The sequence below is a fragment of the Gymnoscopelus braueri genome, assembly GCF_963280865.1.
Source record: "Gymnoscopelus braueri genome assembly, chromosome: 7".
Lineage (NCBI taxonomy): Eukaryota > Metazoa > Chordata > Actinopteri > Myctophiformes > Myctophidae > Gymnoscopelus > Gymnoscopelus braueri.
The window spans coordinates 15,030,061-15,055,246 of NC_137608.1; the positions used below are offsets into that span (position 1 = coordinate 15,030,061).

The 25,186-nt window shown below is 42.6% G+C and overlaps 1 protein-coding gene across 1 annotated transcript in view; it reads left to right on the forward strand.

The window, feature by feature from the left end:
• The window catches only part of LOC308087860 (tetratricopeptide repeat protein 28-like), a 369,778-nt gene that overhangs the window by 207,236 nt on the left and 137,356 nt on the right, over nt 1-25,186 (forward strand). Inside the window, 3 exon segments of the mRNA XM_080432067.1 lie at nt 63-210; nt 14,907-15,179; nt 17,868-17,998. Coding sequence (XP_080288193.1) covers nt 63-210; nt 14,907-15,179; nt 17,868-17,998 — 552 coding nt within the window.

Below are 25,186 nucleotides of genomic sequence, written 5' to 3' on the forward strand. Positions count from 1 at the left end.
TAAGCCCCATGCTGTGGTGCTGACGACTCTCGCTCTCTCTCTCTCTCTCTCTTCCTTTGCAGGCATACTTCCGACAGGGTGTTGCCCTTCAGTACCTCGGTCGCCATGCGGACGCGCTGGCCGCCTTCGCCTCGGGGCTGGCCCAGGACCCCAAGAGCCTCCAGCTGCTGGTGGGCATGGTGGAGGCTGCTATGAAGTCCCCATTACGAGGTAATGTATACTGTAGCAGTGGTTCTCAAAAAATATTTGGCTCAGGGAACCCCTGTAAATAATGTTTTTTTTCATCCATGGCACCCCTGAATAAGGATAATTCCTTTTTTAACAGGACGTTCATGAAAGTCCTTGCGGGCTTGTTTCCAATGAGGGCCTGTGAGCAATTAGGGGTTAAGAGTCTTGCTCAGGGACAAATTTCATTTCATCGACACATATGCTGGCCTGGCCTGGAATCGTACCTGGGGCAACCAGGGCCTCTGGCTCCCTAGGCGGGCTCACTAACCACTCAGCTATTGCCGCCCCCTTACATTATTACTTTACAGCACCTTACTATTTATTGTCATATTTACGGTACGTAAATGTGTAAATATTTCCCCCTAAAATACAGCGTGACACGAGGAAAACTTGAGAGAATATTTGTTTCCATTATGACAGATTGAAAATAACTTTGTACTTTTAAGACGTTTAACCACTTGAACCCCAGCATCCCTCTTCCGGGGAGAACATTTGCCAAAAATAGCCGATCTACAAGCTCACAGCGTGTCGCAACGCGACACGTTGTGAGCTTGTAGATCGGCTATTTTTAGCGAAGAGGTTTTGGTGTAGATTGAAAAAGAACGCACCAAGTACAGCGCAAGTAATAAGTATAGAGGGTCTGAAGTGGTTAAACTGAAGTGATATTGATCAATTCCAAATATTATCAAAGTATCCTTTGGCACCCCTGGACTTGCATCACGGCACCCTAGGGTGCCACCACGGCACCCACTTTGAGAAACCCTGATGTTATTGTATACCCCTGTGTGTGCATTCGCAATGGCACAGTGTGAAAATGACACATTCCTTAGAATACATTGGGTGGGTGATTAAATTGTGTACTACTGATGTCATCATGTGCCATGAGCGTGCTGAGAGCAGAGACCACACACACACACACACACACACACACACACACACACACATACACATACACATACACATACACACATACGGGTAAACTAAGAAAGTCATGCCGCAGCAAGACAATACACATGAAGTTGGTGTGCTTACTAGAGCATGTATGCCAGCTGCAGTTTACTGTGCACTGTGCAGTACAAAGTCCCAACTCCCCATGTGAATTAAAAAAAAAAATACTCTCCTCTATTGCAGATCAGCAACTAGAGCCATGTCAAGGCTGGGGGGTCAGCGTCCATTATTTGATGTGAAATGGCTTAAGACCCCCATCAAACAAGCGCTTTTTTCGGCAGACTCAAGATGGAGTTGCGTAGTTTGTGTTGTTCTTGAACACTTGCCGAATCTGAAACGAACGTTACCTTTCATTCGATATAAAGCAGTGGGTGGTGGTCACGATTCACAAAGATTATTCATTAGACTTAACGTGTTGGTATCTTTCGCTACATCTTTCTTAACACATTCCATGCCAGAGTTTAATCTCATAATGTACTCACCAGTGCCAGCGTTTTATTGTTGTTTTTTTGATTTTTTCATGTCGCCACAGACCTCGCTAAATAAGTTAAAAGTGCGCGTTCATTTGGTTCTAAACACACGGCGGATCCGTGAGAAACGGCCAGCGAAAATAGTTTCCAAATCCGTGCCGCCATCTTGAAGATACAGCCGATCAACGGTAAACAGTGATCAGCGAGGAGAAAAACAACAACCGAGAAAATCGAGTTTTAAACAGGATCCCAGACAGGAAGCGGATACGATCGAAAAAACCGGAACCCGAATAATTCTGTTTCCGACCGGAAACCGGAAACGGAAATGGATCAAAAAAATTCGGAAAGTGCACCTGGGGCACTTAACATGGGAATCGGCGGTTCGCGTAGATCTACGCGACTGGCACGCTGCGGCTTTAAATAGGTTCGCGTAGATCTACGCGATTGGCATTCAATGTGTTAATGCATTTTCTGGGAGTTGAAATAAAATATATTCATTTGAAATCTCCATTAGTGGTGAAATAAAGTGATTTTTTTCATTCTTATAAGCTTTGAAGGCTTTGAAGTAGTCTATACATATTGCTTGCATTTTTCGGGTTGAGGACGTATAAATCTATGATATTCATCATAGTTACATCATCAGGAAGCAGCAACACGATAAGGGATGGAAATAAAGTGAAAGATTAAGCTAAAGCAAAACAAATGAATGAAGCATTAACAGTACATGAATGAATGCCTGTATATCAGATGTAAACTGCAGGAAGCAATTCCCGTAGGTTCAGGTATCATTGCGAAGCTCTTGAGTGTCTACTTTTGTTTTGCCACTGGCTGCATGTCTGTCCTTTTTTTAGCTCAGACGATATAGTCTTCTAAATCTAGGCGATGTCCGTGATCTGAGATCCTTATCTGGATGGAGTCCAATTTTGCTTCAAGCGATGCTCTGGTTGTATTAAATTCGAGGTTGAGGGCCACTTTGAGTTCCTCCATTAGCTTAGCGACCACAGCCATATCTGTAGCGCCGTCCTTCTTGGGATTTCAATGCAATTTCAACAAGTTATATCAATGAAATTACATTATATATATATATTAGAAAAGCCAGTGATGTATGTATATAGCTTCAATGCGTGAAAGAGACCTTTTTTATTGTTGTAATTAACATATTGCAGGGGCTTCATGCAAATGTGTCTGCCTCGCATTCATGACCCGGAAGCCGGGATACCAATTTGACCAATTTCCTATAATATGAGAGAACTAATACAGGATACAGGATAAACAAGAGAACCTGGAGGAGATGACACAAACAAAATGAGCAGACAAAAATTGGAACTGGAAAAATTGCGGCTGATGAAATCGAACACAGGTTATTTTTTCCATTTCCTGAAAAGTAACTGTTCTGGAAAGACATACAAGGTTTACAACCGACAGCGACAATATGTTTTCTCTCCTGACTGTCTTAAAGCCCTGTCTTTGCGATAATTCCCACTGTCAGTCAATAAATGTGTTGTGGGGTGACATTGTCCCTGTCTGTCATGTCAGTCTCTCTACCCACTTGGCAGGCAGACCAGTCCCTCTATCTGTCTGTCTGTTTGTGCATCTGTCTGTCCATGTGTCAAGTCAGTCGCTTCCGTTGACTGTGAGTCCGGTCTATAGCCTGCAGCTACAGCACATCTGATTGTCAGCGGGGTTGATCACATTTACAGATAGCCCTTTATCTTAATAAGCTTCCAACAATGCAGCCATTGTCCTTTGCGAAAAACCTATTTCCTAAAGCCAAGTGGATTTATAAGTAGCTTATTCAAGCCAAGATTTTTTTTACTAAACTCGCGTGGCTTGGCTTCCCACGGACCCATTGTCATCAACATTATTATACAGCATGTATTGGTCAGCTGCCGTGGGGCGTGGCGCGGTCGTTTTCGCGAGCTGTTAGCGGTGGATCAAATCCACTGGACAGTGTTGATTTTTTTGATGGCGTCGTAATGGCTGATTTTACACTTGGTTGCATGCTGAAAATAACCGATCTACAAGCTCGAGCTTGTAGATCTGCTATTTTCAGAGCGCAACACCCGAGCGCAACCAAACATAAAATGACTTGTCTTTTAGTTTTACTGGATCTCTTCTCCACTCGTCCCTCACTAACATTTTAGTCTAGTTTTTATTTGTTGACGAAATTGTCAATATATTTAGTCTTAGTTTCATCGTAGCTTAGTTTTTATTTTGTTTTCGTCAGTGAAAAAAGGTAGTCGACAAACATTTTTCGTCATAGTTTTAGTCGACGAAATCAACAGTTGGTGGATCAAATCCACAGGCCTCCGAACAAACCTGGCGTCCATTTTCCTCCAGCTTGACCACTGCATGATGCTTTAATGTGCCACAGATATGGCACGGCACTGGGCTTGCCAACAAAGACTGAGTCATCCTGCGGTCTCTCTTTGTCATCGCAGAGGGGTTCCTGCACCGAGCTGCACTGAATGGGCACACGTGAATAAACGCCGCCTTGTGTTCTATAATCCAGCGTTTACCAAACTGCACAATGAGATCAGTGATTCCAAATGGCTTTATTGTTCGGAGAGGGATCATTCGCTCTTAACTCATTCAGTACGGGAACGCATCTGTGTCACTTCAGATTTCTTTGGGCTATTCAAAAATAACAGATCTACAAGCTCATAGCGCGGCACCGAGTGCCGCGCTATGAGCTTGTAGATCTTCATTTTATTTGGAAATTTGTGCAAATCTTTGAATATATACATTTTTAAAGTGAACATTTGTAACTCAAATCTTTGCTTCTGGGGGGTCCCTGGAACAAAATATTTTGCAAATGTTCGCTTTAAAAAAATACACATTCAAAGATTTGCACACATTTTCAAGATTTTTCCAAAAAGCTCATAGAGCGGCACTTCTAGCTACTACTACTACTATCTAGCTTGTATATCTGCTATTTTTTGAACAGCCAGAAATCTGAAACGACACAGATGTGTTCCCGGTCTTAATGGGTTAAATTGAATACAGCGCTCCTTTTTGAAATCCACGTTTGCAAGAAACACCACCACCGCAAAATGGTAGAAAGAGGGAAAACATTATGAAGGGACCATCTGAACAACATTTGAATATGAGCGTGTCACTGGAGCAGGAACAAGAGGTGGGTTTGAGTCTATGGGCCCAGAACCAAGCACAGTGGGGGGGGGGGGCCTGCCTGCCTGCCTGCCTGCTGGTTCAGCCAGTTAGTGCACAGACCATATTGTTGCTGTCAGGCAGAAACCTCCTATCTCCATATTTTAACTTTTGGTGTTTTTTTTGTAAATTCACACCCTACTTAACTCTTTTATTGCCAAAACGGGAATTCCCGTCCGATGGCTCTATGGCTATCATGGCCACGGACGGAAATGACAAAATTATAAAATAAAAAAATAAAAAAAATTGGTCTTGTTTTTTTTTGTTTATCTCAAAGGAACTAGGAGATAACGCTATCCCCAAAAATGCTGCTCCATTCACTTCAATGTTAAAAAACAAACGGAGGAAAAATGCACCTTTTTCGTGGCACTGGGACGACACAGTCTGAAATAAGTGGGGCAATGAAAGAGTTAATTATGCTACAGCGTCACAGCATAAGTAGCAGATCCACAAGCTCGACTTCGCGCCGCATTTTGAGCTTGTAGATCTGCTACTTTTGCTATGCTTTTGAATTTGAATCCTGAAAAGTAACAGTTTTGGACATATAGGTTTCCACCGGACAGAGACCATATGTGAGTGTGAGGACCGGGGATCAAATCCTACCCCTGTCTTCTCTCTCTCTCTCTCTCTCTCTCTACACTGTCTTATCTGATACAAAGCATAACAATCTAATCATGTGGATCTGGAGATCCACATGGAAACAGCATGGCTTCATGTCCATTTCAATTCAATTCAATTTTATTAAAGTGTGAAATCACAACAAGTTCCACAACACATCAAGACACTTTACTTGTAGAGCAGAGACTTCATGTGGCCAGCCTGTGACGTTAGTCATTTATAAAGTATGTATGCCGAATGACTTTGGGCAATAAAGTTTCAGCCCAATCTGAGCCCCGTTGACTTTTTTTTATAAAGACCCTTTATAAAAGTTGAATATTTAAACATATATAGTGTGGAGGTACTAAGTTAACCTGACTCAGATGGGGTGGTATTGAGTTCACAGGTTCACAATACAGCCTCCATCTGGGATCGCTCAGAGATTGGAGCTTACACCGAACTGGCGGGTTTAACCAATCAGCGGCTGCTAGGGGCGGGATCTTGGCGAGGCCTTGCCAAGAGCGTTGTAGTTCTTTCATGATTCATCATGGTTGAATAGTATACAAAAGAACTACTGCTGGCGCAGCCAGCTACTGTACGTCATGTAGACAGTGATAGACAGACGGTCCCATCCAATCACCTGCCAAGTAGCTTGAAAAAACAGACCCCCGTCTTGAAGCAGTTTGGCTACCGAGGTCCCAGATGGAAGTAGGCTGTGAAACAATTGTGTGAAGCAAGCTTCTTCCATCTGGCAGAGTCAGGTTAGTACTAAGTTGGCCTAGCAGCGTGCTCAAGATTTGGCGCATATCGGTCCAGCGTTTTGCGAGACAGACACACACACACACACACACACACACACACACACACACACACACACACACACACAGACCAACCTCTGGCTAGGGAAGCCGTAAAAAAAGAGTAAAGAACCAAGGACTGTGCTGGACCTGGCACAGTCTTCTCGTCCAGGCCATTTAATCTCAGCCTAATTGTTTGCCACAACTCCCACTGTGCCAGGCAGCCCAGCAGAGGATCCAATCCAAGGTGTTTTGAGGAGGAGTAGTTTAGGTCGGAGGGATTAAGTGCAATGATCCTCTCAGAGGGTCTCCTGGCACAAGGGGGACGATAATCAATGCTACGCCAGCAAACAGGGGAGATAATCAGTGCTACGCATCCCAAGCCCTCCGATAAGCGAACGGCTAGCTGCTTGCTCTCATATTGTATTGGCTGGCTCATGCCAGCCTCGCTTATCGGCTGTGTAACACAGTCCTCCCTGGGTTTGGCCGGGGATTACATCGCCCACTAATTTAATTTTCACACTGCTTGCAGCTTGAGCAGCACCAGCGAAGATCTCATGGTGCTTTTTGACTACAATAACTAACTATGGCTGGGGTTTCAAATAAGGTTCTGGGGAAGCCATGGGGATGAGCAAGCAGTTCTGTCGCTCTGGACAGTCGAGCAACACAACACAGCCGTTAACAGCAAAGGCGGAGGAAAGCTTACAAATGTATGTTTGAGTACTATTGCAACTGTTATTTTGTCATAAAAGCAACTTCTGAGAACATTTAAAGGAGAATTTCGGACTAGCCTTTTCTTTACCTCTATATGATGTTATTATGTTCTAGGACGAGTGGTACAATAGAACATTTTCATAACTCCATCCCGAGGTAGACTCTAGATGGAGTTATGACATATTTCTACTGTACCTCTCGTCCTAGGATATAATGATATCATATAAAGGTAAGAAAAAGGCTAGTACGAAATTCTCCTTTAAGGTGAGAAATCAACAGTGTAGATTTTGAAGCATTTGCTCATGGACAGGAAAACGAATGCCTATTTGAACATTACGTCTGACTTTTTTGGAGATGACCACAATAGCAATAGAAGTTGTTTCTACTTTTGCAGCTTATTAAACTGGAGCGGTGCAGTGAATAACCCCATATTAGGAGAATATATAGAACTGATTAAAGACACATTAAAGAACCACATAATGCACACATGGGGTGGTTAACCAATTTGAGCCTCTCTGTATGCCAATAGTGGATAAACTTGTACAGTTGCCATATTGGTTTCAATGAAGCTGTAATGTTTCTGAAATATATAACATTATAGTCTATGACTTTGCGTACTTCCTGACCTTTAATTAAAAGCATGATAAGGATAAAGAATGCTGTACTGCAGTGGTTCTCAACCAGTGGTCCGGGGATCACCTGTGGTCCTTGAGGGGGTTCCAGGTGGTCCCCAGCTAAATGATGGGGAGTTGGTTACCATATGGATATTTATAGATCTTTAACTCTTGAGAGTGTAAAATGAAACCAAATGGACCCTCAAGGGTCCATTTGGTTTCATTTATACGCTCTCAAGAGTTAATTTATTGTTAAACATCTGCATTACTTAATTTAAAATCTACACAATTAGAGAATGTAGAAGAATTGTTATTTTGATCAACGTGTGCCTGTTTATCTCTCCTATGGTATACACATCAATACAACATGGAATTGTGGACAAAATCTTATCGAACGATAACAAAATATTCTAAGTTTTGGGTCTGAGAGTCAAAATCTTATCAAATGGTGGTCCGTGGTTCAAATGCTGAATAATAATGGACCTTATTAGATATGAAAAGGGTTGAAAACCACTGCTGTACTGTATGAATGTGTGTGTGATATTTCATCCACAACTCATTCAAAACCCGTTCATCACATTCATCTGAGCATCTGTCCTTCCTATCAATGTATTATTTCTTACTGCATCGTTATTGATTCTCGTATTCGCCCAGACATTTATGATAACATGAGCTAAAGTAATAATATTCATGTTTTTCATTGGATTTATGATTTATGATTTAATTTTATTTGCTGACAATGTGACTGGACCGTGCACAGCTGATAGAGCAGCAAACTGCAGTTTTAGGACGGTTTCACGGTTTCTTCTGGTTATCATGCGAAATGTTATGTAAGGTTTTGGGTTACCCTTCATAGCTGAAAAATGACATTAGAGAACCTTCTCAAACACCTTGAACAAGTACATTTAACTAAATTGATGACGAGCAATATGGCTCTCCATTGTTGTGAAAGACTTATATACTGCAGTGACCCTATTCAGCCGGCTTTAGACACCTTTTTTGTGATTGGTGTTCTTCTAACAACATGATGGTCACGGATTTTTTTTTATTCATTTGTGCATGGATTTAAAGGGATAGTTCACCCAATTTTGCGTTATTGTCGCATTCCTAAGCCAATACGGTCACTATGGCCATCATTTTTTACGGACTATGATTTCGCTTTACATTATTTCTTGTACTATTATACAAATTCAAACGTTGGTGCCATCTGTTCTGCATAACAAAACCCCTTTGAGAATGGTTTGATAACAACTACTTTTATGTGTTCATCTATCTTCTTCACCACACACACAGTTGTATGTTTTTCAGCCTTCCTAAAGTCCTTCTATGTTTATTTTTTATTTTTTGGCATTGAACGGGAGAGAGAGAGAGTAAACAAAAAACTCAAGGATAAAAGAAGACAAATAAATGAAAGTGAAACAACAATTTCAAGGCACAAATCTTCAAGGACCCTAACGGTGTGTAGCGAATTCATCAAAGCACGGTCAGCTGCCGCCACAATGTGTTTTAGCATCACAATCTATAATTCCCCAATTGTTGTCAAAGTCAAACATAGTTCAGCACGCATTCTCTCTCTCTCTCTCTCTCTCTCTCTCTCTCTCTCTCTCTCTCTCTCTCTCTCTCTCTCTCTCTCTCTCTCTCACTCTTATCTGTCTCTCTCTCATTCTCTCACTTCTTCACAAAGATCAGAGATGTATTTTTGTTCCGCTAGCTGTTACAGTACTCCAGAGCTGAGCGCAGCTCTCTAATGCTCTCTCATGTGACTCATACTGTATTCCTTTGTATTTCCCACAACAAAGGGTTTTCTCGTAGGAGTGGAAAATGTAGCACTCTCTCACAGGCCTCACTTCGTCTGTCCTCCTACGCCCTTCTCTGATCGTCACCCTCAATCTCCAACTCTTCTCCGATATCAGCCATTTGAGGTGTCCCCTTTCTCTTCCAATTAGCGTCATCGAATGAGACGCGAGAAATCAGGCGCACACTTTTAATTTTTTCATGAAGACGTACTTTAACCTAGCGGATATATCCTCCCATCACCCTGATCCAGTTCTGTTTCTCCAGTCAGCAACATCTGTTAACTTTTTCATGATCAGTCGGTTGATCACTTGATTGCTGTTCACACTATGCCAACTTGAACAGAGTTTCACACGCTGGAAATTCTGCACAGATCGTATCACTGGATCTGTTGATTTCATAGTGCTGTATGGCAGCTCGCAAGCTCACAACGCGTCGCATCGCAACGCGTTGTGAGCTTGTAGATCTGCTATTTTCAAAAGATTTTAATACATTTTATACATACTGTATACTGTATAATGACCTTGTGAAATGGTGTGACATTGTGACATTCTGCATAAGTACTTTTACTTTTTGCCAATACTTTTGTACTTTTAGAGTAATTTTCTTTACTTGTAGTATTTCTACATTGCAGTATTGATACTTTTACTTAAGTAAAACATTTTAGCGCTTTTTCCACCACTGCTGTATAGTAATGACACCATTAGAATGTACAGAGAAAGCACTTACAGTGTAGGTGGAAGACCCACTTAAGAAAACCTATCTGTGCTCATAAAATGGCTTTAGGACAATAGGTGTTACGTGTGGTCAACACAGTACATAAAACAGAAAACCTGAATGGTCCACCTAATGGGCCGCCCTAGTGTAGCAGGTAGAGCATATGCCTTTCGTGCGGATGGACGTGGGTTTGAATCCTGCCTGGGGTCGGCGTCAGCAAGGGCATGCAGTCGCATTGGGTTCCTAACGTTCCAAATCAAATGGCTTCGGATCTGAGCAAGTCTCCTGCAGGAGGCACGTCTGAAGCCTGTCCTGGACGGGAGTCTCCAGTAAAAATGGATGAGGATGAGAATGGTCCACATAACTGCAATAAATTCCCACAGCTGCCAACTGAAGTAGAACAAAGAAATGGCTCTGTGAGAATTCTCATTTGAGTGAGGAAGCCCCTTTTTTGTCCAAACACTTTCAATTTCAATCCAGGCAACAACAAGAGAAAGAAAAAGAAGTGTGCTCTAGTCTCCACTGCTCCTTATCAAAAAACAAAACAAAACAACAACAAAAATCTGCTTTTCAGTTGGATGAATGAACACTTGTCTCCATCACTCCAGCTCTTCAATAAACAAAGAATAAATGTTAAGGTTGGGATATACCAATTTCTGAGATTGGAAGTGATGAAACAAAAATGGGTAGACAAAATTGGAACTGGAACACTGTAAAATTGAAGGTGATAAATAAAGATTGTGGACTCAAATCACTTGCAGTACACCACCTTCAAGTGTCTAAGCTCTATCTAGACATGTTGGACTGAATAGAAGGATACATTCTCCTACAGTATAATACTCCTGATGAATATGAGTTCATTGAAAATCTGTAAAACCATAATTGAATATTGATCTATATTTTTTCTGTTCTTTTTTTCTTTGACATTTACATTATATTTCACATTATAAAAATATTTTTATGTTTTTAAAGCATTTTGAATTGCCTGTGGGTATGATGTGGGTAAACAAATAAATCCCCCCTGCCTTGCCTTGCTTTACAATTAATATTAGGGACAAATAACTTGCAAAGGGAGTGAGAAGTATGTTTGCCTTCCATTCCACGGGAGGAAATGTATGGCCCATGGCTGAGATGGAAAGAGGACATGGATCATGGTTTCACTCAAATGAAAATCAGAATGACTATGACAAAGTACAGTGGCTTTCCCATTGGCACTATGCTTATATTGGATATGGCACCGCTGGAAAAGGTTCTTTAAATAAGAAAAGGTCCTGTTACCACACAATGGGGAAAATAGACAGAAAGGGGCCACGGACTATATATGTTATGGATCTTTGTGTGTGCGTGCATGCACATGTGTGTGTGTGCGTGCGTGCATGCTTTTGTGTGCATGTGACGTGCGTGGACATGGACATGTGTGCGTTTATGTGTGTATCTTAGGTTTTTACATGTGTGTGTGAGTCTCTGTGCGCATGCCCACATATTATATAGCACACAGCAGTGGTGGAAAAAGTACTCACATTTCTTACTTAAGTAAAAGTATCAATACAGCATTGTAGAAATACTCTGTTACAAGTAAAAGTCTCGAATTAAAAATTCACTTGAGTAAAAGTACAAAAGTATTGGTATCAAGATTTACTTAAGTACCAAAAGTAAAAGTAACATGTTTGAAAATAGCAGATCTACAAGCTCACAACGCGTCGCATTGCGACGCGTTGTTAGCTTGTAGATAGGCTATTTTCAAATAGCCTATGTATAAAATAGGGCTAAAGTGGTCTTTTATAATATAATAATTTATATCTGCAAAGTAACTAGTAACTACAGTTTTCAAATAATTGTAGTGGAGTAAAAAAAGATGTACTGGAGTAGAAGTAAAAGCATTGAAAATGGGAAATACTCCAGTAAAGTAAAATATCCTCAAAAGTCTACTTAAGTAAATGTACTTAGTTACTTTACACCATTGCATATATAGCACACAGCATACTGTGGTGCTGCCATAACTACCTGTTTATGAATGCAGCGGCCGTGGCACCTTTTTAAAAAAAGGTATCCCCCCCTCAATGTGTGATTTATGACTCTGCACTTGGTGTCGCTTCGAAGGCAATTACAAGCTATGAATGGATATTATACGCGCACACTGTCTCTGCAAAGCATGACACTCTGCCAACTGCTGGAACAGAAGTGATGCTCTTGAAAGAGGCTCATCAATTATGTTTTCAGAGTGCTTGTGTGGGGATGCATCTCATATGGAGTGGGCGAACGCATGTGCGCGCGCGGTGTACGTGCGTGTGAGTGTGAATTACAGCCTTGTGTGGGTTTCCCCCAAAACATACACTGGTATCAGCCAATTCAAATAGTGTGCCTGACTACTTTATGTGCTTGGTTGTATTTTCTAAACAAATAAATGTTGTGGTCTATGAGTGTATGGGCCTGGCATCCCTATTTTGCAGTGGTGGAAAAAGTACTCAAATATTTTACTTAAATAAAAGTATCAAAACTGCAATGTAGAAGTACTCTGTTACAAGTAAAAGTCTGGAATTCAAAATTTACTTGAGTAAAAGTACAAAAGTATTGCCATCAAAATGTACTTAAAGTACCAAAAGTGAAAGTACTAAAATGTTTGAAAATAGCGTCGCATGGCGTTGTGAGCTTGTAGATCGGCTATTTTCAAATAGTCTAGGTATACAATAAGGCTTAAGTGGTTAATGTATGTTTTATAACGTAATGATTTATATCTGCAAAGTAACTCGTAACGAAAGTTTTCAAATAATTGTAGTGGAGTAAAAGTACAATATATGCCTCTGAGATGTGTAGTGGAGTAGAAGTAAAAGTATTGGAAATTGGAAATACTCAAGTAAATTAAAAGTACCTCAAAATTGTACTTAAGTACAGTACTTGAGTACATGTACTTAGTTACTTTCCACCACAGCATTTTCCAAAATATGAAAAATAACAGATCTACAAGCTCACATCGTCTTTTGGCGGCATACATTGTGAGCTTGTAGATCGGTTATTTTAGCTATTCCTGTGTGACACTGTTGTACAGCGAAGTATAAAATGCCGTCTACGCTTTGTAGATCGTCTATCTTAGCTATTCCTGTGTGACACTGTTGTACAACGAAAATAGGGCTTAAGTGGTTAATGGTAGCATCTATCACGTATTGTGTTCTATGTAACACCCACTCCTATATACATGCAGTATATATAGCAGCACTGCACTGACTAATATACATACAGTATACAGCGTTTTGACCTAATTAGCAGCGCCTGTGCTCACGATGTTTGCAAATGTGGGTCCATGAGAATTTAGCATTCCCTGTGATACACTCCTACACACTGTGCATTTACACACAGACAGATGCACACGCACACAAATTAACACCACCTCTCCTGTGCACCCCCCCGCTTTCTTTCTCTCCCAACTCTCTCTCTCTTCCCCCACACACACACACACACACACACACACACACACACACACACACACACACACACACACACACACACACACACACAAACACAGTTGATGAGTGCTGCTGTCTGCGGCGGGCTTTGTAATCTGGTGGGGCTGTGGATCCTAAAGTCCCGTGTGGCCCGCCATTGATTTATGTCATTGTGTGCATTTCGAGCCTCCCCAAAGGTCACCTTGCGTGTCTCGTGCGCTCTCTCTGCATTCCTCTGCTCCTCTCCCCAGTGTACCGGCACCATCACTGTGGAGACTCTTGTCTCAAAAACCCACTCTCTCTCTCTCTCTCTCTCTCTCTCTCTCTCTCTCTCTCTCTCTCTCTCTCTCTCTCTCTCTCAAACAGCCGTATCGACTGACACGACGAGAAAACAGAAATGTAATTTTCGCAGCGCTCTCTCTCTCTCTCTCTTGTCAAGAGAGGCTTGCCCACAATGGGCTAAACTTATGCCATTTTTATACAGCGCGCTGCCGCTGTTGTAAAATTGCCTAAGATTACCCCAGTTAGAAAGACGGGGAACTGAAAATGGCTTCGCTACACTGGTGTTATTGTCAAACTGTCGGTGAAAGCCATCACTCAGACCCGGGCTTTTGCAGGCTATGCTTATCTAGCCAGCCAAAACACCCATTACCCGGAGAGAAAAGTAGAGACACCCAATTCAGAATAGCTTTTGTTTTGTTTTGGGGATTTGACAGACAAATGAGGAATCATGTTAGTAAACACTAAAACACTAGTCACTACAGTCAACAACGTTTACCAAAGCGTTTGATCCTGGAAAAACCATTTCAGGCACAAGCTTTTCAGCAGTGGTGGAAAGTAACTAAGTACATGTACTCAAGTACTGTACTTAAGTAACATTTTGAGGTATTTTTTTACTTTACTAGAGTATTTCCAATTGTCTATACTTTTACTTCTACTCCACTACATCTCAGTGGCAAATATTGTACTTTTACTCCACTACAATTATTTAGTTGCTAGTTACTTTGCAGATATAAATGATTACATTATAAAACATACATTAACCACTTCGGCCCTATTTTATACCTAGGCTATTTGAAAATAGCCTATCTACAAGCTCACAACGCGTTGCATGCTCGCATTGCGACGCGTTGTGAGCTTTTAGATGTGCTATTTTCAAACATGTTAGTACTTTTACTTTTGATGCTTTAAGTAAATTTTTATGCCAATACTTTTGTACTTTTACTCAAGTAAATTTTGAACTCCGGACTTTTACTTGTAACAGAGTACTACATTGCAGTATTGATACTTTTACTTACTGTAAGTAAAACATTTGAGTACTCTTTCCACCACTGAGCTTTTGTACTGTAGAACCAATCTTCTCCTAACCCTTTCCCCAATGTGTTTTTGTGTGTATTGTCCCCTTCCCTTGTGTTGCAGAGTCCCTAGAGCCCACGTATCAGCAGCTACAGAAGATGAAGCTGGACAAAAGTCCCTTTGTGGTGGTGTCCGTCATCGGCCAGGAGCTGCTGACCGCGTGCCACCACACGGCCTCCGTGGTGGTGCTGGAGGCCGCGCTGAAGATCGGCACCTGCAGCCTCAAGCTGCGCGGCTCCGTGTTCTCCGCCCTCAGCTCCGCCCACTGGTCCCTGGGCAACACGGAGAAGAGCACCGGCTACATGCAACAGGACCTGGAGGTGGCCAAGACCTTAGGTGAGCCAAGGGGGCAAGCATGGACGCAGTAGTGTAAAATAGGGATAGTTCACCCCAAAAAATATTTTTTTCTATCGATTATTCACCCCATGGAGACTTGAATTCATGGATATTTTTTTAGTTTTTGTCGCATTCCTAAGCCAATAATTTGATGACCAGCGGACCAGTGGCAGAGGTTCCGGTAGGAGACACAAAGGAGACTCTTTGCGTGTCCTACTGGAACCGCTGCTGGTCATCAAAATTTGGTGACCAGCAGCGGTTCCAGTAGGACACGCAAAGAGTCTCCTTTAATAATTAATCATTTAATTATTGGCTTAGGAATGCGACAAAAACAAAAAAATCACACCCAGTGTGAAGTGGGCGGTGTGGTCATCACAGTGGTCATCATAGTGATGGAAGCTCACTTAAAGAAAATTGATTTTTTTTGAAGTGCATAATCCTATTTATAGGTTATTAATGTCATCATGTGTCTCGCTAGCTAATCACAGTGCTGAATAGAGTCAGCCAATAGAGTCAGCCAATCACAGTACAGCTAGGGGTGTACTAATGAGCCAATCACAATACAGCTAATGAGGTGTCCCAACCCCACTTATAGGGGCGGCTACACCGCCCAAAAATATCCATGAAGTCTCCATGGGATGACTAATCGATAGAAAAAAAGGTGAACTATCCCTTTAGAGGTTCAGAAACTCGCCTACCAGTGACATAATCGATGGGGAATCCAAGCTAATAGAAACTGCTGGCTTTCTATTCCTGGAAAGTTAGCATGCTATAATGGAAGCCATTATTATCACGTTAATACAAATCTCAATAAAAAATCTGAAATCTTGTTTGAAAAAATAATCTGCCTAACGATGATGTCACTGGTAGGCGGGGTTTCTGAAGTGTCCACAGCCCTCCTCTGAGACACAGTAGAAAAAATTGTACCATTTTATCATGAGTATTAGTGAGGACCAATTATATGAAGATAGGTTGAAAATGGGTGAAGTCGTCCTTTAAGTGGTTAATGGTAGCATGTATCACGTATCGTATTCCATGTGACATTCACCCACTCCTACACAACACATACTGCTCTGTATATAGCAGCACTATATATCATACAGTATACAGCGCTTTGACCTAATTAGCAGCGCCTGAGCTCAGAATAACGCGTAGAAGAGTACTGGCTATACATGCAACATGACCTGGAGGTGGCAAAGACCTTAGGTGAGCAAGGGGGGGGAGCGAGAACGCAAGCTAGGAAGAAAGATTGATTTATAAAAGGAAAGATTTGTACAAGAAAGAAAGGAGATTTTGAGAAGATGGCAGGAGAGGGGGAGTAAAGCACAGACTAGCTCTCCTCTCTCGGCCCCCATGCAGTTTGACACATGACTGGGCAGAGCAGCGGGAGATGAGAGGCTGTGGGTTCTTAAGGTGGAGCTCTGAAGGCTCACGCTTTACTCCATCCAGCCCCCCGTTTGTGGTGGTCTGTCCGTCAGGCTAGAAATAATAAGGCCTTCCCCTCTCTCACCTCCGGTGGGGCTCGGAGATCAAGCCTACCTGCTGTCAGCCAAGCCGTTCCAGGCGTGTGGAGCTCTGGACGGGCAGCTCACTATAGCACAACGTTCCCTTTTAAGGACATAATGGGATGTCAGTGTCAGAGAGACGCTCGCATCACATCACCACTGCTCAGCAGTGACAAGATTCCTTGAATAAACGGCACCCACACGCTTTTCAATAGAGCACCGAAGTCTGACGTAATTTACACATCCTACCTGGGTCGCGTTTTTTTCCCCCCATTCTCAATTCCCATAGACGTGTTTAATATGGCGTCAAATAAGAACTGTGTTGCAAAAATAAACACATGATCCCAGCGTTTTTACTCTTATGGTTATGAAACATCAACTGACGGTGAGAAAACGCTAATGTTACGTCCGCTGAATTAGTTAGAAACAGACTGTATCAAATATCTGAGACTGTAATAAATGACTCACTATCATAAACGATACAGAGCCACCCCCCTGACAATATCGCCGAGACAGTTTGTTTATTTTTGGACCACTATTCTTATATGAGACGATTCTAAGATGACCCAATGTTATTCTCCGAAGAGAAATTACTTCCGCGACCCGGGGGATGAACGATTGACGTCATGACTTCTGTACTCTATAGCCTTTATGCACAGCAGCCATATTGGAAAGAAATTGGGCCTCTTCACAGGTGTTACCAATGATACTAATTAAGGCTCTGTTCCTTTCTGGTCAAACAGAGTCAGGGTGCTGATATTGTTGCATGTTGGCTCACTGGAAACACTCTGCTACACCAGTGGGGTCTCAAAGTGTGGTCCAGGGACCCTCATGGTCCCTTGACGCGGTTCCAAATGGCCCCTTACGGGTGTGTAACTCTGAGAGTGTACAAATGGAACCAAATGGACCCGTAAGGGTCCATTTGGTTCCATTTGTACACTCTCAGTTGTGGGGGTCCTTGAAATTAAAAGGTTTGCGAACCACTGTGCTACACTAAATGGAACAGAGCCTTCATTAGAATCATTGGTCACGCCTGTGAAGGATGTAAGGAAGAGGCCAAATTTCTTTCCAATATTGCTGCTGTGCATAGAGCCTATTCTCACTACTCTATTGCAAATGTTCTTGTGATTGTTTTTTGTTTTTCTCTAACTCTCCCTTTCGTAAATCTTCCTCCTTCCTTTAGGTGACCAAACAGGGGAATGCCGTGCCCACGGGAACCTGGGCTCTGCATTCTTCTCCAAGGGCAACTACCGCGAGGCGCTGACCAACCACCGCAACCAGCTGGTCCTGGCCATGAAGCTCAAAGACAGGGAGGTAAGAAAGACACTAACAGGCAGCCACCAGACCCAGAAGAGTGTCTGGCTTTCTCTCCCTACAGGGTTGAAGCTATGCTCGCTCGCTGCTCCTGAAGTCGTCTTGATTGCAGCCAGATGATCCGTATCCGCGGATGGAGCGAGAGCAATGCCAGCTTGTCATTGTCGTCCATAGCAGGGATTCTCAACCTTTTCAAGCCGCGACCCCCCAAAAAAATCATATTTGAACTGGGGACCCCCCAAAAATAATCATATTTGAACTGGGGACCCCCCCAAAAAAGAATCATATTTGAACTGGGGACCCCCCCCCAAAATTATCATATTTGAACTGGGGACCCCCCAAAAATAATCAGATTTGAACTGGGGACCCCCCAAAAATAATCAGATTTGAGTTGAGGCATTACATTAGTTTGACTCGGTTCCACAGATAAATATTGTGAAAATAGCAGATCTACAAGCTCACAACGCCTCGCGTTGCGAGCTTGTAGATCTGCTATTTTCACATTTTAGCCTCTGTCTTATATTATTTGACAATTTGGCCAATGTTTGACCAGTTTTTATAGTACAGTTTGTCGATTACTTTTGATGCAGTAATGGTCTTTTTCTTTTCTTTCTTTTTTCTCTTTTCGTTCTTCTTAAAAGTCCTTAAATTGTCACTTCACTGTCATCTGGGGACCCCCTCAAAATCACCCCCCCGGGGGTCCCGACCCACTGGTTGAGAACCCCTGATCCATAGCATGAAGGAGAGGACACGAGGTATGGTGTCGGGGGTCGGGAGCGTTTCTAGGCCGGCCAGGCTGTATCTCGGGGTGTATAAAGGTGTGTGAGATTGTGCTGTGCCCAGCGTTCCTCTCTCTGTCGCGGCTGATTAGAGGTTGTCTGAAGGAGGAGAGGCTGAAGGACACCACAGAGATTTTTTTTGCTGCTGTTTCTCCAGTCAGGAAAAAAAAAGGGATGTGAAATGGGTTAGGAGAACAAATGAAGGTGATGAAGGGGGGTTATGGTGAGGGAGGGGGACAGAGAGGGGGTGGGGGAGAAAGAAGGATAGCGTAGCCTTAAGTAGCAGCTGGCACACCTCATTATCAATGCAAAACCATTTATGCAGGTATTATGCAGATATTTATCTGGTTCGTGTCACTGTAAGTCTGGGGGCTTTGGAACCATATGCTGGTGGTTGGAATGTAATTTACACAGATCGAGTTGTTTGGATGTGGGGGCAGCGTGAGAGCGGAGAGGTGGGCGGGAACCAGGAAGTAAACATCAGAGTAGGAGGAGGGGGAGACGTGTAAAAACAAAGTGAGACAGAACGGTCCACTTCTCCTCTGCTTTCATTTTTTGTTGCCTCCAGTGTTGCCAGGTTTTGTGAGAGAAACAAGCAACCGGGTCTATGAAAACAGGCCCAAAATAAGACGCATGAGCACGCGACATTGCCTATTTGAAAATAGCCGATCAACAAGCTCACAACGCGTCGCGATGCAACGCATTGTGAGCTTGTAGATCTGCTATTTAAAAAAGATAATACTTGAAAACAGATGGGGGGTCTGCAGACAAATACATTCATTTGGGGTCCTTGACTTGAAAATGTTTGAGAAACACTCGTTTAGACATTAGGAAACCATTAGGAAACCAAAATAAACAACTACACAGTAGAAACAAGCCCAAAAAACAATCCACTACCAATATTTACAAGCAACTTTACAGAAAAACAAGCCCAAAGCCGCTTATAATAAGCGGGCCTGGCAACACTGGTTGCCTCTCCATTTGTCTCTTTCATTGTCTCTCACTGGATTCTAACGTTCTCTCTCCCGCTCTTTTAGTCTGTCTGTCTGTCTCTCCTTTCTTTCGCTGTCTTCCTGACCTCTGTCTGTGGTCATCGTGAGGGGAAGGGAGGGCGGGGGGGACGGGGGTGACAGGTGCTCGTTCCAACACAGTTCCTGTCACGCAAGGAAAAAGAATGGCCGCCCCATAGCTTCCCCTTCAGTTCCTTATCCTCGCTGCCAGGTCCCGGCTGCCATGGGCTTGTTTGTGTTTCCCAGATATGGTGGTAGAGATATTCAAGCAAAGCGGTTCAGATGCAGCACAATGCACAAAGCCAAAGCTAATGGCCAAAGAATGAGGGCCGGAGGCACCCCCCCCCCCCCTATCACCACCCCCCCCCCCCTCCCTCCGGCATCTCCCTTTAGTCCACCTTCTGTGGATGTGTATACAGACTAGAGCAGATGTATGATTGTGAGACGAAACAACAACTGATGCCAAACATCTCTTCCACTTAACAAGGTTAGAGAGACAGAGGGAGAGCGAGATAGGCAGAGTGAGAGCGGAAGAGACAGAGAGAGCGAGAGAGGTCTTCGGTTTGGGATGGTTTTGGGTACCGGAGGAGGCCCCTCCAGCAAGCTCATAGGCTGGCTGTTGCAGTAATTGGCCGGCCAGATGGCTTGTTTTAGAGCTGTGTGTGTGCCTCACAGCCGTACCGTACCCCCCCCCCCCCCAATATTCAAATGAATACGAGAACCTCCAGCACTCACTAATGATATTCAAATCCCTGGTAATAGCATCAAGCTGCCACCTGACTGGCTGTTTGTCCTTTTGTTTTTTCGCTTGCGGAACAAATCGTCATCCCGTTCGTCCTCCAGCTCAGCCAGCAGTGACGCGGGGACACTTTCTGGATCCCGCTCACATTATGTTGCATGTTGACACAGCGAAAGAGAGAACCCTTCAGTGTTGATTTTGACAGCACATTTTGATTTAGTTTTAGTCATTAAAGTCATTTAGCAGACGCTTGTAGATCGGCTATTTTAAGCATGTAAAATCAGCCATTCCGACACCATCAAGGCATAGTCATAGTCTTTTGAATAAAATTCCATTTAGTTTTAGTCATATTTTTGTCATCTGAAATGTTTTACTTTTTGTCTCGTTTTAGTCGACTAAATATCATAAGATTATAGTCGACCAAATCTACAGTTGATCTAGTTGACTAAAATGTATTTTGGCGGTGCCTTGATGGCGTCGTAATGGATGATTTTACACTTGGTTGCATGCTGAAAATAGCCGATCTACAAGCTCACAACGCGTCGCGTCACAGTGCAACGCGTTGTGAGCTTGTAGATCTGCAATTTTCAGAGCGCAACATCCTCGAGCGCAACCAAACATAAAATGACTGGTCTTTTAGTTCTACTGGATCACTTCTCCACTAGTCACTCACTAACGTTTTAGTCTGGTTTTTATTTGTTGATTTGTTGAAATTATCAATATATTTAGTCTTAGTTTTAGTCATCATACAGTAGCTTAGTTTTTATTTCAGTTTTATTTAGTTTTCGTCTGTGAAAAAAAGGTAGTCGACGAAAGATTATCGTAATAATTTTAGTCGACTAAATCAACACTGCGACACAGCAAAAGGAGAGAACCCTCCCAAATGGAAATAGGCCCACTCACTCACGTGAGCCCTGCATGTCCTCCTCTTCCAGCGCCTTCAGGAGGAGGTCAAACCCCGACGTCACTATAGCTTGTTGCGTCACACACAGGACGTCCCCGTTGGCCCCATCTAAGCCAAAGCGTTCCTGTCTCAAGGCCCCCCTTTAATCAGAGTCATATGGCTGTCACACCACCTGGGCTCCCTCAGTGCAACGCCAAGTCCTGGTGCATTACAGCTCATTACAGACGGGACAGACGGGTGTTTTCCTTTCTGATGTGGACTTATTATCTGACCCTTTTGTGCGGCTGAGGTCACTTCCTAGAGGGGATGGGGGGTTGGGGGGCGGAGAGGATGTTGTTCTTGAGTGGATTTCCGCCGGGCAACTCTGCTACCTCAGCACAGAGGTTCAGAGATATAGAGAGAACTGAGAATTTAGACAAGTGGTTCTCAACCTGTGGGTGGGGACCCCCCACATGATTTTGGGGGGGTCCCCAGATGACAGTTAAGTGACAATTTAAGGACTTTTAATACCTAGAAAAAGGGGGAAAATATTGATGAAATGAAAATAGACCATTACTGCATCAAAAGTAAAGGCCAAAAAAAAAAACAAATAGCCGAACTACAAGCTCACAACGCCTCTCAACGCAAGGCGTTGTGAGCTTGTAGATCTGCTATTTTCACAATATTTATCTGTGAAACCGAGTCAAACTAAATGTAAGGCCTCAACTCCTAAGTGTTTGTGGGTGAGGGGTCCCCAGTTCAAATATGATTATTTTGAGGGGCTTGTGGCCTGAAAAAGTTTGAGAACCACTGACTTAGACAAGAGAGAAGGGTGTGGGGGTGTGTGGGCGGGCACTCAGCTCTCTCAGATCCCCCAGTGATAAAAAGCAGCAGTGCAGTATATTAATTAACGGTACATGAAGCAGCTGTACGTACTGTATATGGTAATTTCAGCAGACTGACCTCTACCCTGTAGAAACATAAGGGGTGAGATGGTACAGATGGTATACTATAGAGAGGAGCTGTGATGTCCGCAGGGCATCCATGAGACGCTTGTTTTGATTCTGTTAAACCCTGGGGTTTCAAGGACTGGGAGTATAAAGGATGGTGGGGTCTCGTTTGAATGGGCTGGTAATAATGACTATAGTGTTGTCAGCGGGAGGATAGGATGAGACCTCACTGTGTTTTTCATTATTCTCTGTCATCTTTTCTGTTTGACTATCCGTCCACTCCGCTTTATGGATTTGTAATTATTTCCCTTTCTCTTATCAATAATGAGCTCATACAGTATACGCTGCACTCTTTATATGACAGATCATAAGGCTTATACTGCAGCGTTCTCACTACTTCGTCAAACATGGCAGATCAAACATACTTCTACTTCACTACATCTCAGATCCTATTTTACTTTTACTCCACTGCAATTATTTGAAAACTTTAATTACTAGTATACTTTGTAGATATGGATTATTATTACTAAACATACATGAACCACTTCAGCCCTATATGTATATACATTGAGGCCATTTGAAAAGAGCCGATCTACGCATTGTGAGCTTGTAGATCTGCTATTTTCAAAAGATGTTTATACATTTGAAAACTTGAAACGGGACATTCTGCACAATGAGTACTTTTACTTTTGGTACTTTAAGTACATTTGTACTTTTACTCGAGTACATTTAGAATTCCGGACTTTTACTTTTAACAGAGTATTTCTATATTGCAATATCGATACTTTTACTTAAGTAAAAAAAAAAAAACTTTTTCCACTACTGCTATTTTGCGAATAGCCGAAGTTTAAGTATAGGCTTAAGTGGTTTACCCCCACTCTAACACACACACGCACGTACACACACACACACACACACACACACACACACACACACACACACACACGCACACACATACACACACACACACACACACACATACACACACCTTGTCCCCAGTTCGGTGCAGAGCGGTCGGTCTGTGTGATGAAGGGGCCGGGCAGAGAGACACACAAGACAGAGATCTCGGCGGGGGCGCTCTCGGTAAATCAAGAGGCTACACAGTAATTGGATCCTGTTTTTTATCAGTAAAAGAGCAGCGCTACGGTCCCCCCTCTTTCATCTGCTAATGCCCTGTGCAAAGACCCCTAGTGCTCTGTGAAGGCACAAGCTCAGCAGGCTAGGGCCTGGTACCTCTTGACAAACTAGTGGCCCCCATATCGGTATCTGTTTTGTAGCAGGGTCAGGGAGGGGAGGGACTACCTCTGGGAGACTAATCACCAATGGTGTAAAGTAACTAAGTACATTTACTCAAGTACCGTACTTAATTACAATTTTGAGGCACTTTTACTTTACTTCAAATTTCAAATACTTTTACTTCTACTCCACTACATCTCAGAGTCAAATATTGTACTTTTACTCCACTACAATTATTTGATAACTTAAGGTACTAGTTACTTTGCAGATATGAATTATTACATTATAAAACATACATTAACCACTTTAGCCCTATTTTATACCTATAGCCGATCTACAAGAGCTTGTAGATCTGCTATTTTCAAACATTCTAGTACTTTTACTTTTGGTACTTCAAGTACATTTTGACACCAATACTTTTGTACTTTTACTCAAGTACATTTTGAATTCCGGACTTTTACTTGTAACGGAGTACTTCTACATTGCAGTATTGATACTTTTACTTACGTAAAACATTTGAGTACTTTTCCCACCACTGGTATCTGTTTTGTTGTAGCGTGGGTCAGGGAGGCGAGGAGACTACCTCTGGGAGACTAATCACACATCATGGACTCATGGACCAGGATACACAGGCTTTCAAAAACAAAACAAAACCACAAAAAAATGTAAGGAGGAAGATGGACGTAGTTTTATCTGAGCGGTGTGAGCTGTGCTGTGTGGGGAAAGGCTTGCGTGGAGTGAGCACTCTGTCAAGCGCGACTCAAAACTGGGAGCCGTGCGGTCCAAAGTGGTGAGGTCATGGGCTTATAGCGTGGAGTCGGTGTTTGTCTTTTAACTCTCAGCCTTTTTGGAAATATCCTTAGCAGATTTTCAGCTGTCAGATATACTGCAGATAGAACATAAACACACTCCCTGCTTTATCCAGCATGGGGCCCCTTCGCCAAATTTAGTTTTTTAGGTCCCAGTTTCCCCCCTCCCCTCCCCTCTTCCACCTGGCCCAATTCAAGCCCCTGCCAGAAGAGGCCTTTTAACAAAGGTCTCTTCTTGTCACTCCGAAATAAATCTGTACAACTACAGTAGGTCCTCCTTCCAGTGGTGGAAAGTAAATAAGTACATGTACTCAAGTACTGTACCTAAGTACAATTTTTAGGTATTTGAGTATTTCCAATTTCCAATACTTTTACTTCTACTCCACTACATCTCAGATGCAAATGTTGCACTTTTATTCCACTACAACTATTTGAACACTTTAGTTACTAGTTACTTTGCAGATACATTATTACATTATAAAACATACATTAACCCTTTTAGTCCTATTTTATACCTAGACTATTTGAAAATAGCCGATCTACAAGCTCACAACGCGTCGCATCGCGTTGTGAGCTTCTAGATCTGCTATTTTCAAACATTTTAGTACTTTTACTTTTGGTACTTTAAGTACATTTTGATACCAATACTTTTGTACTTTTACTCAAGTCATTTTTTTATTCTGGACTTTTACTTGTAACGGAGTACTTCTACATTGCAGTATTGATAATTTTACTTAAGTAAAACATTTGAGTACTTTTCCCACCACTGCTCCCAAGTAATC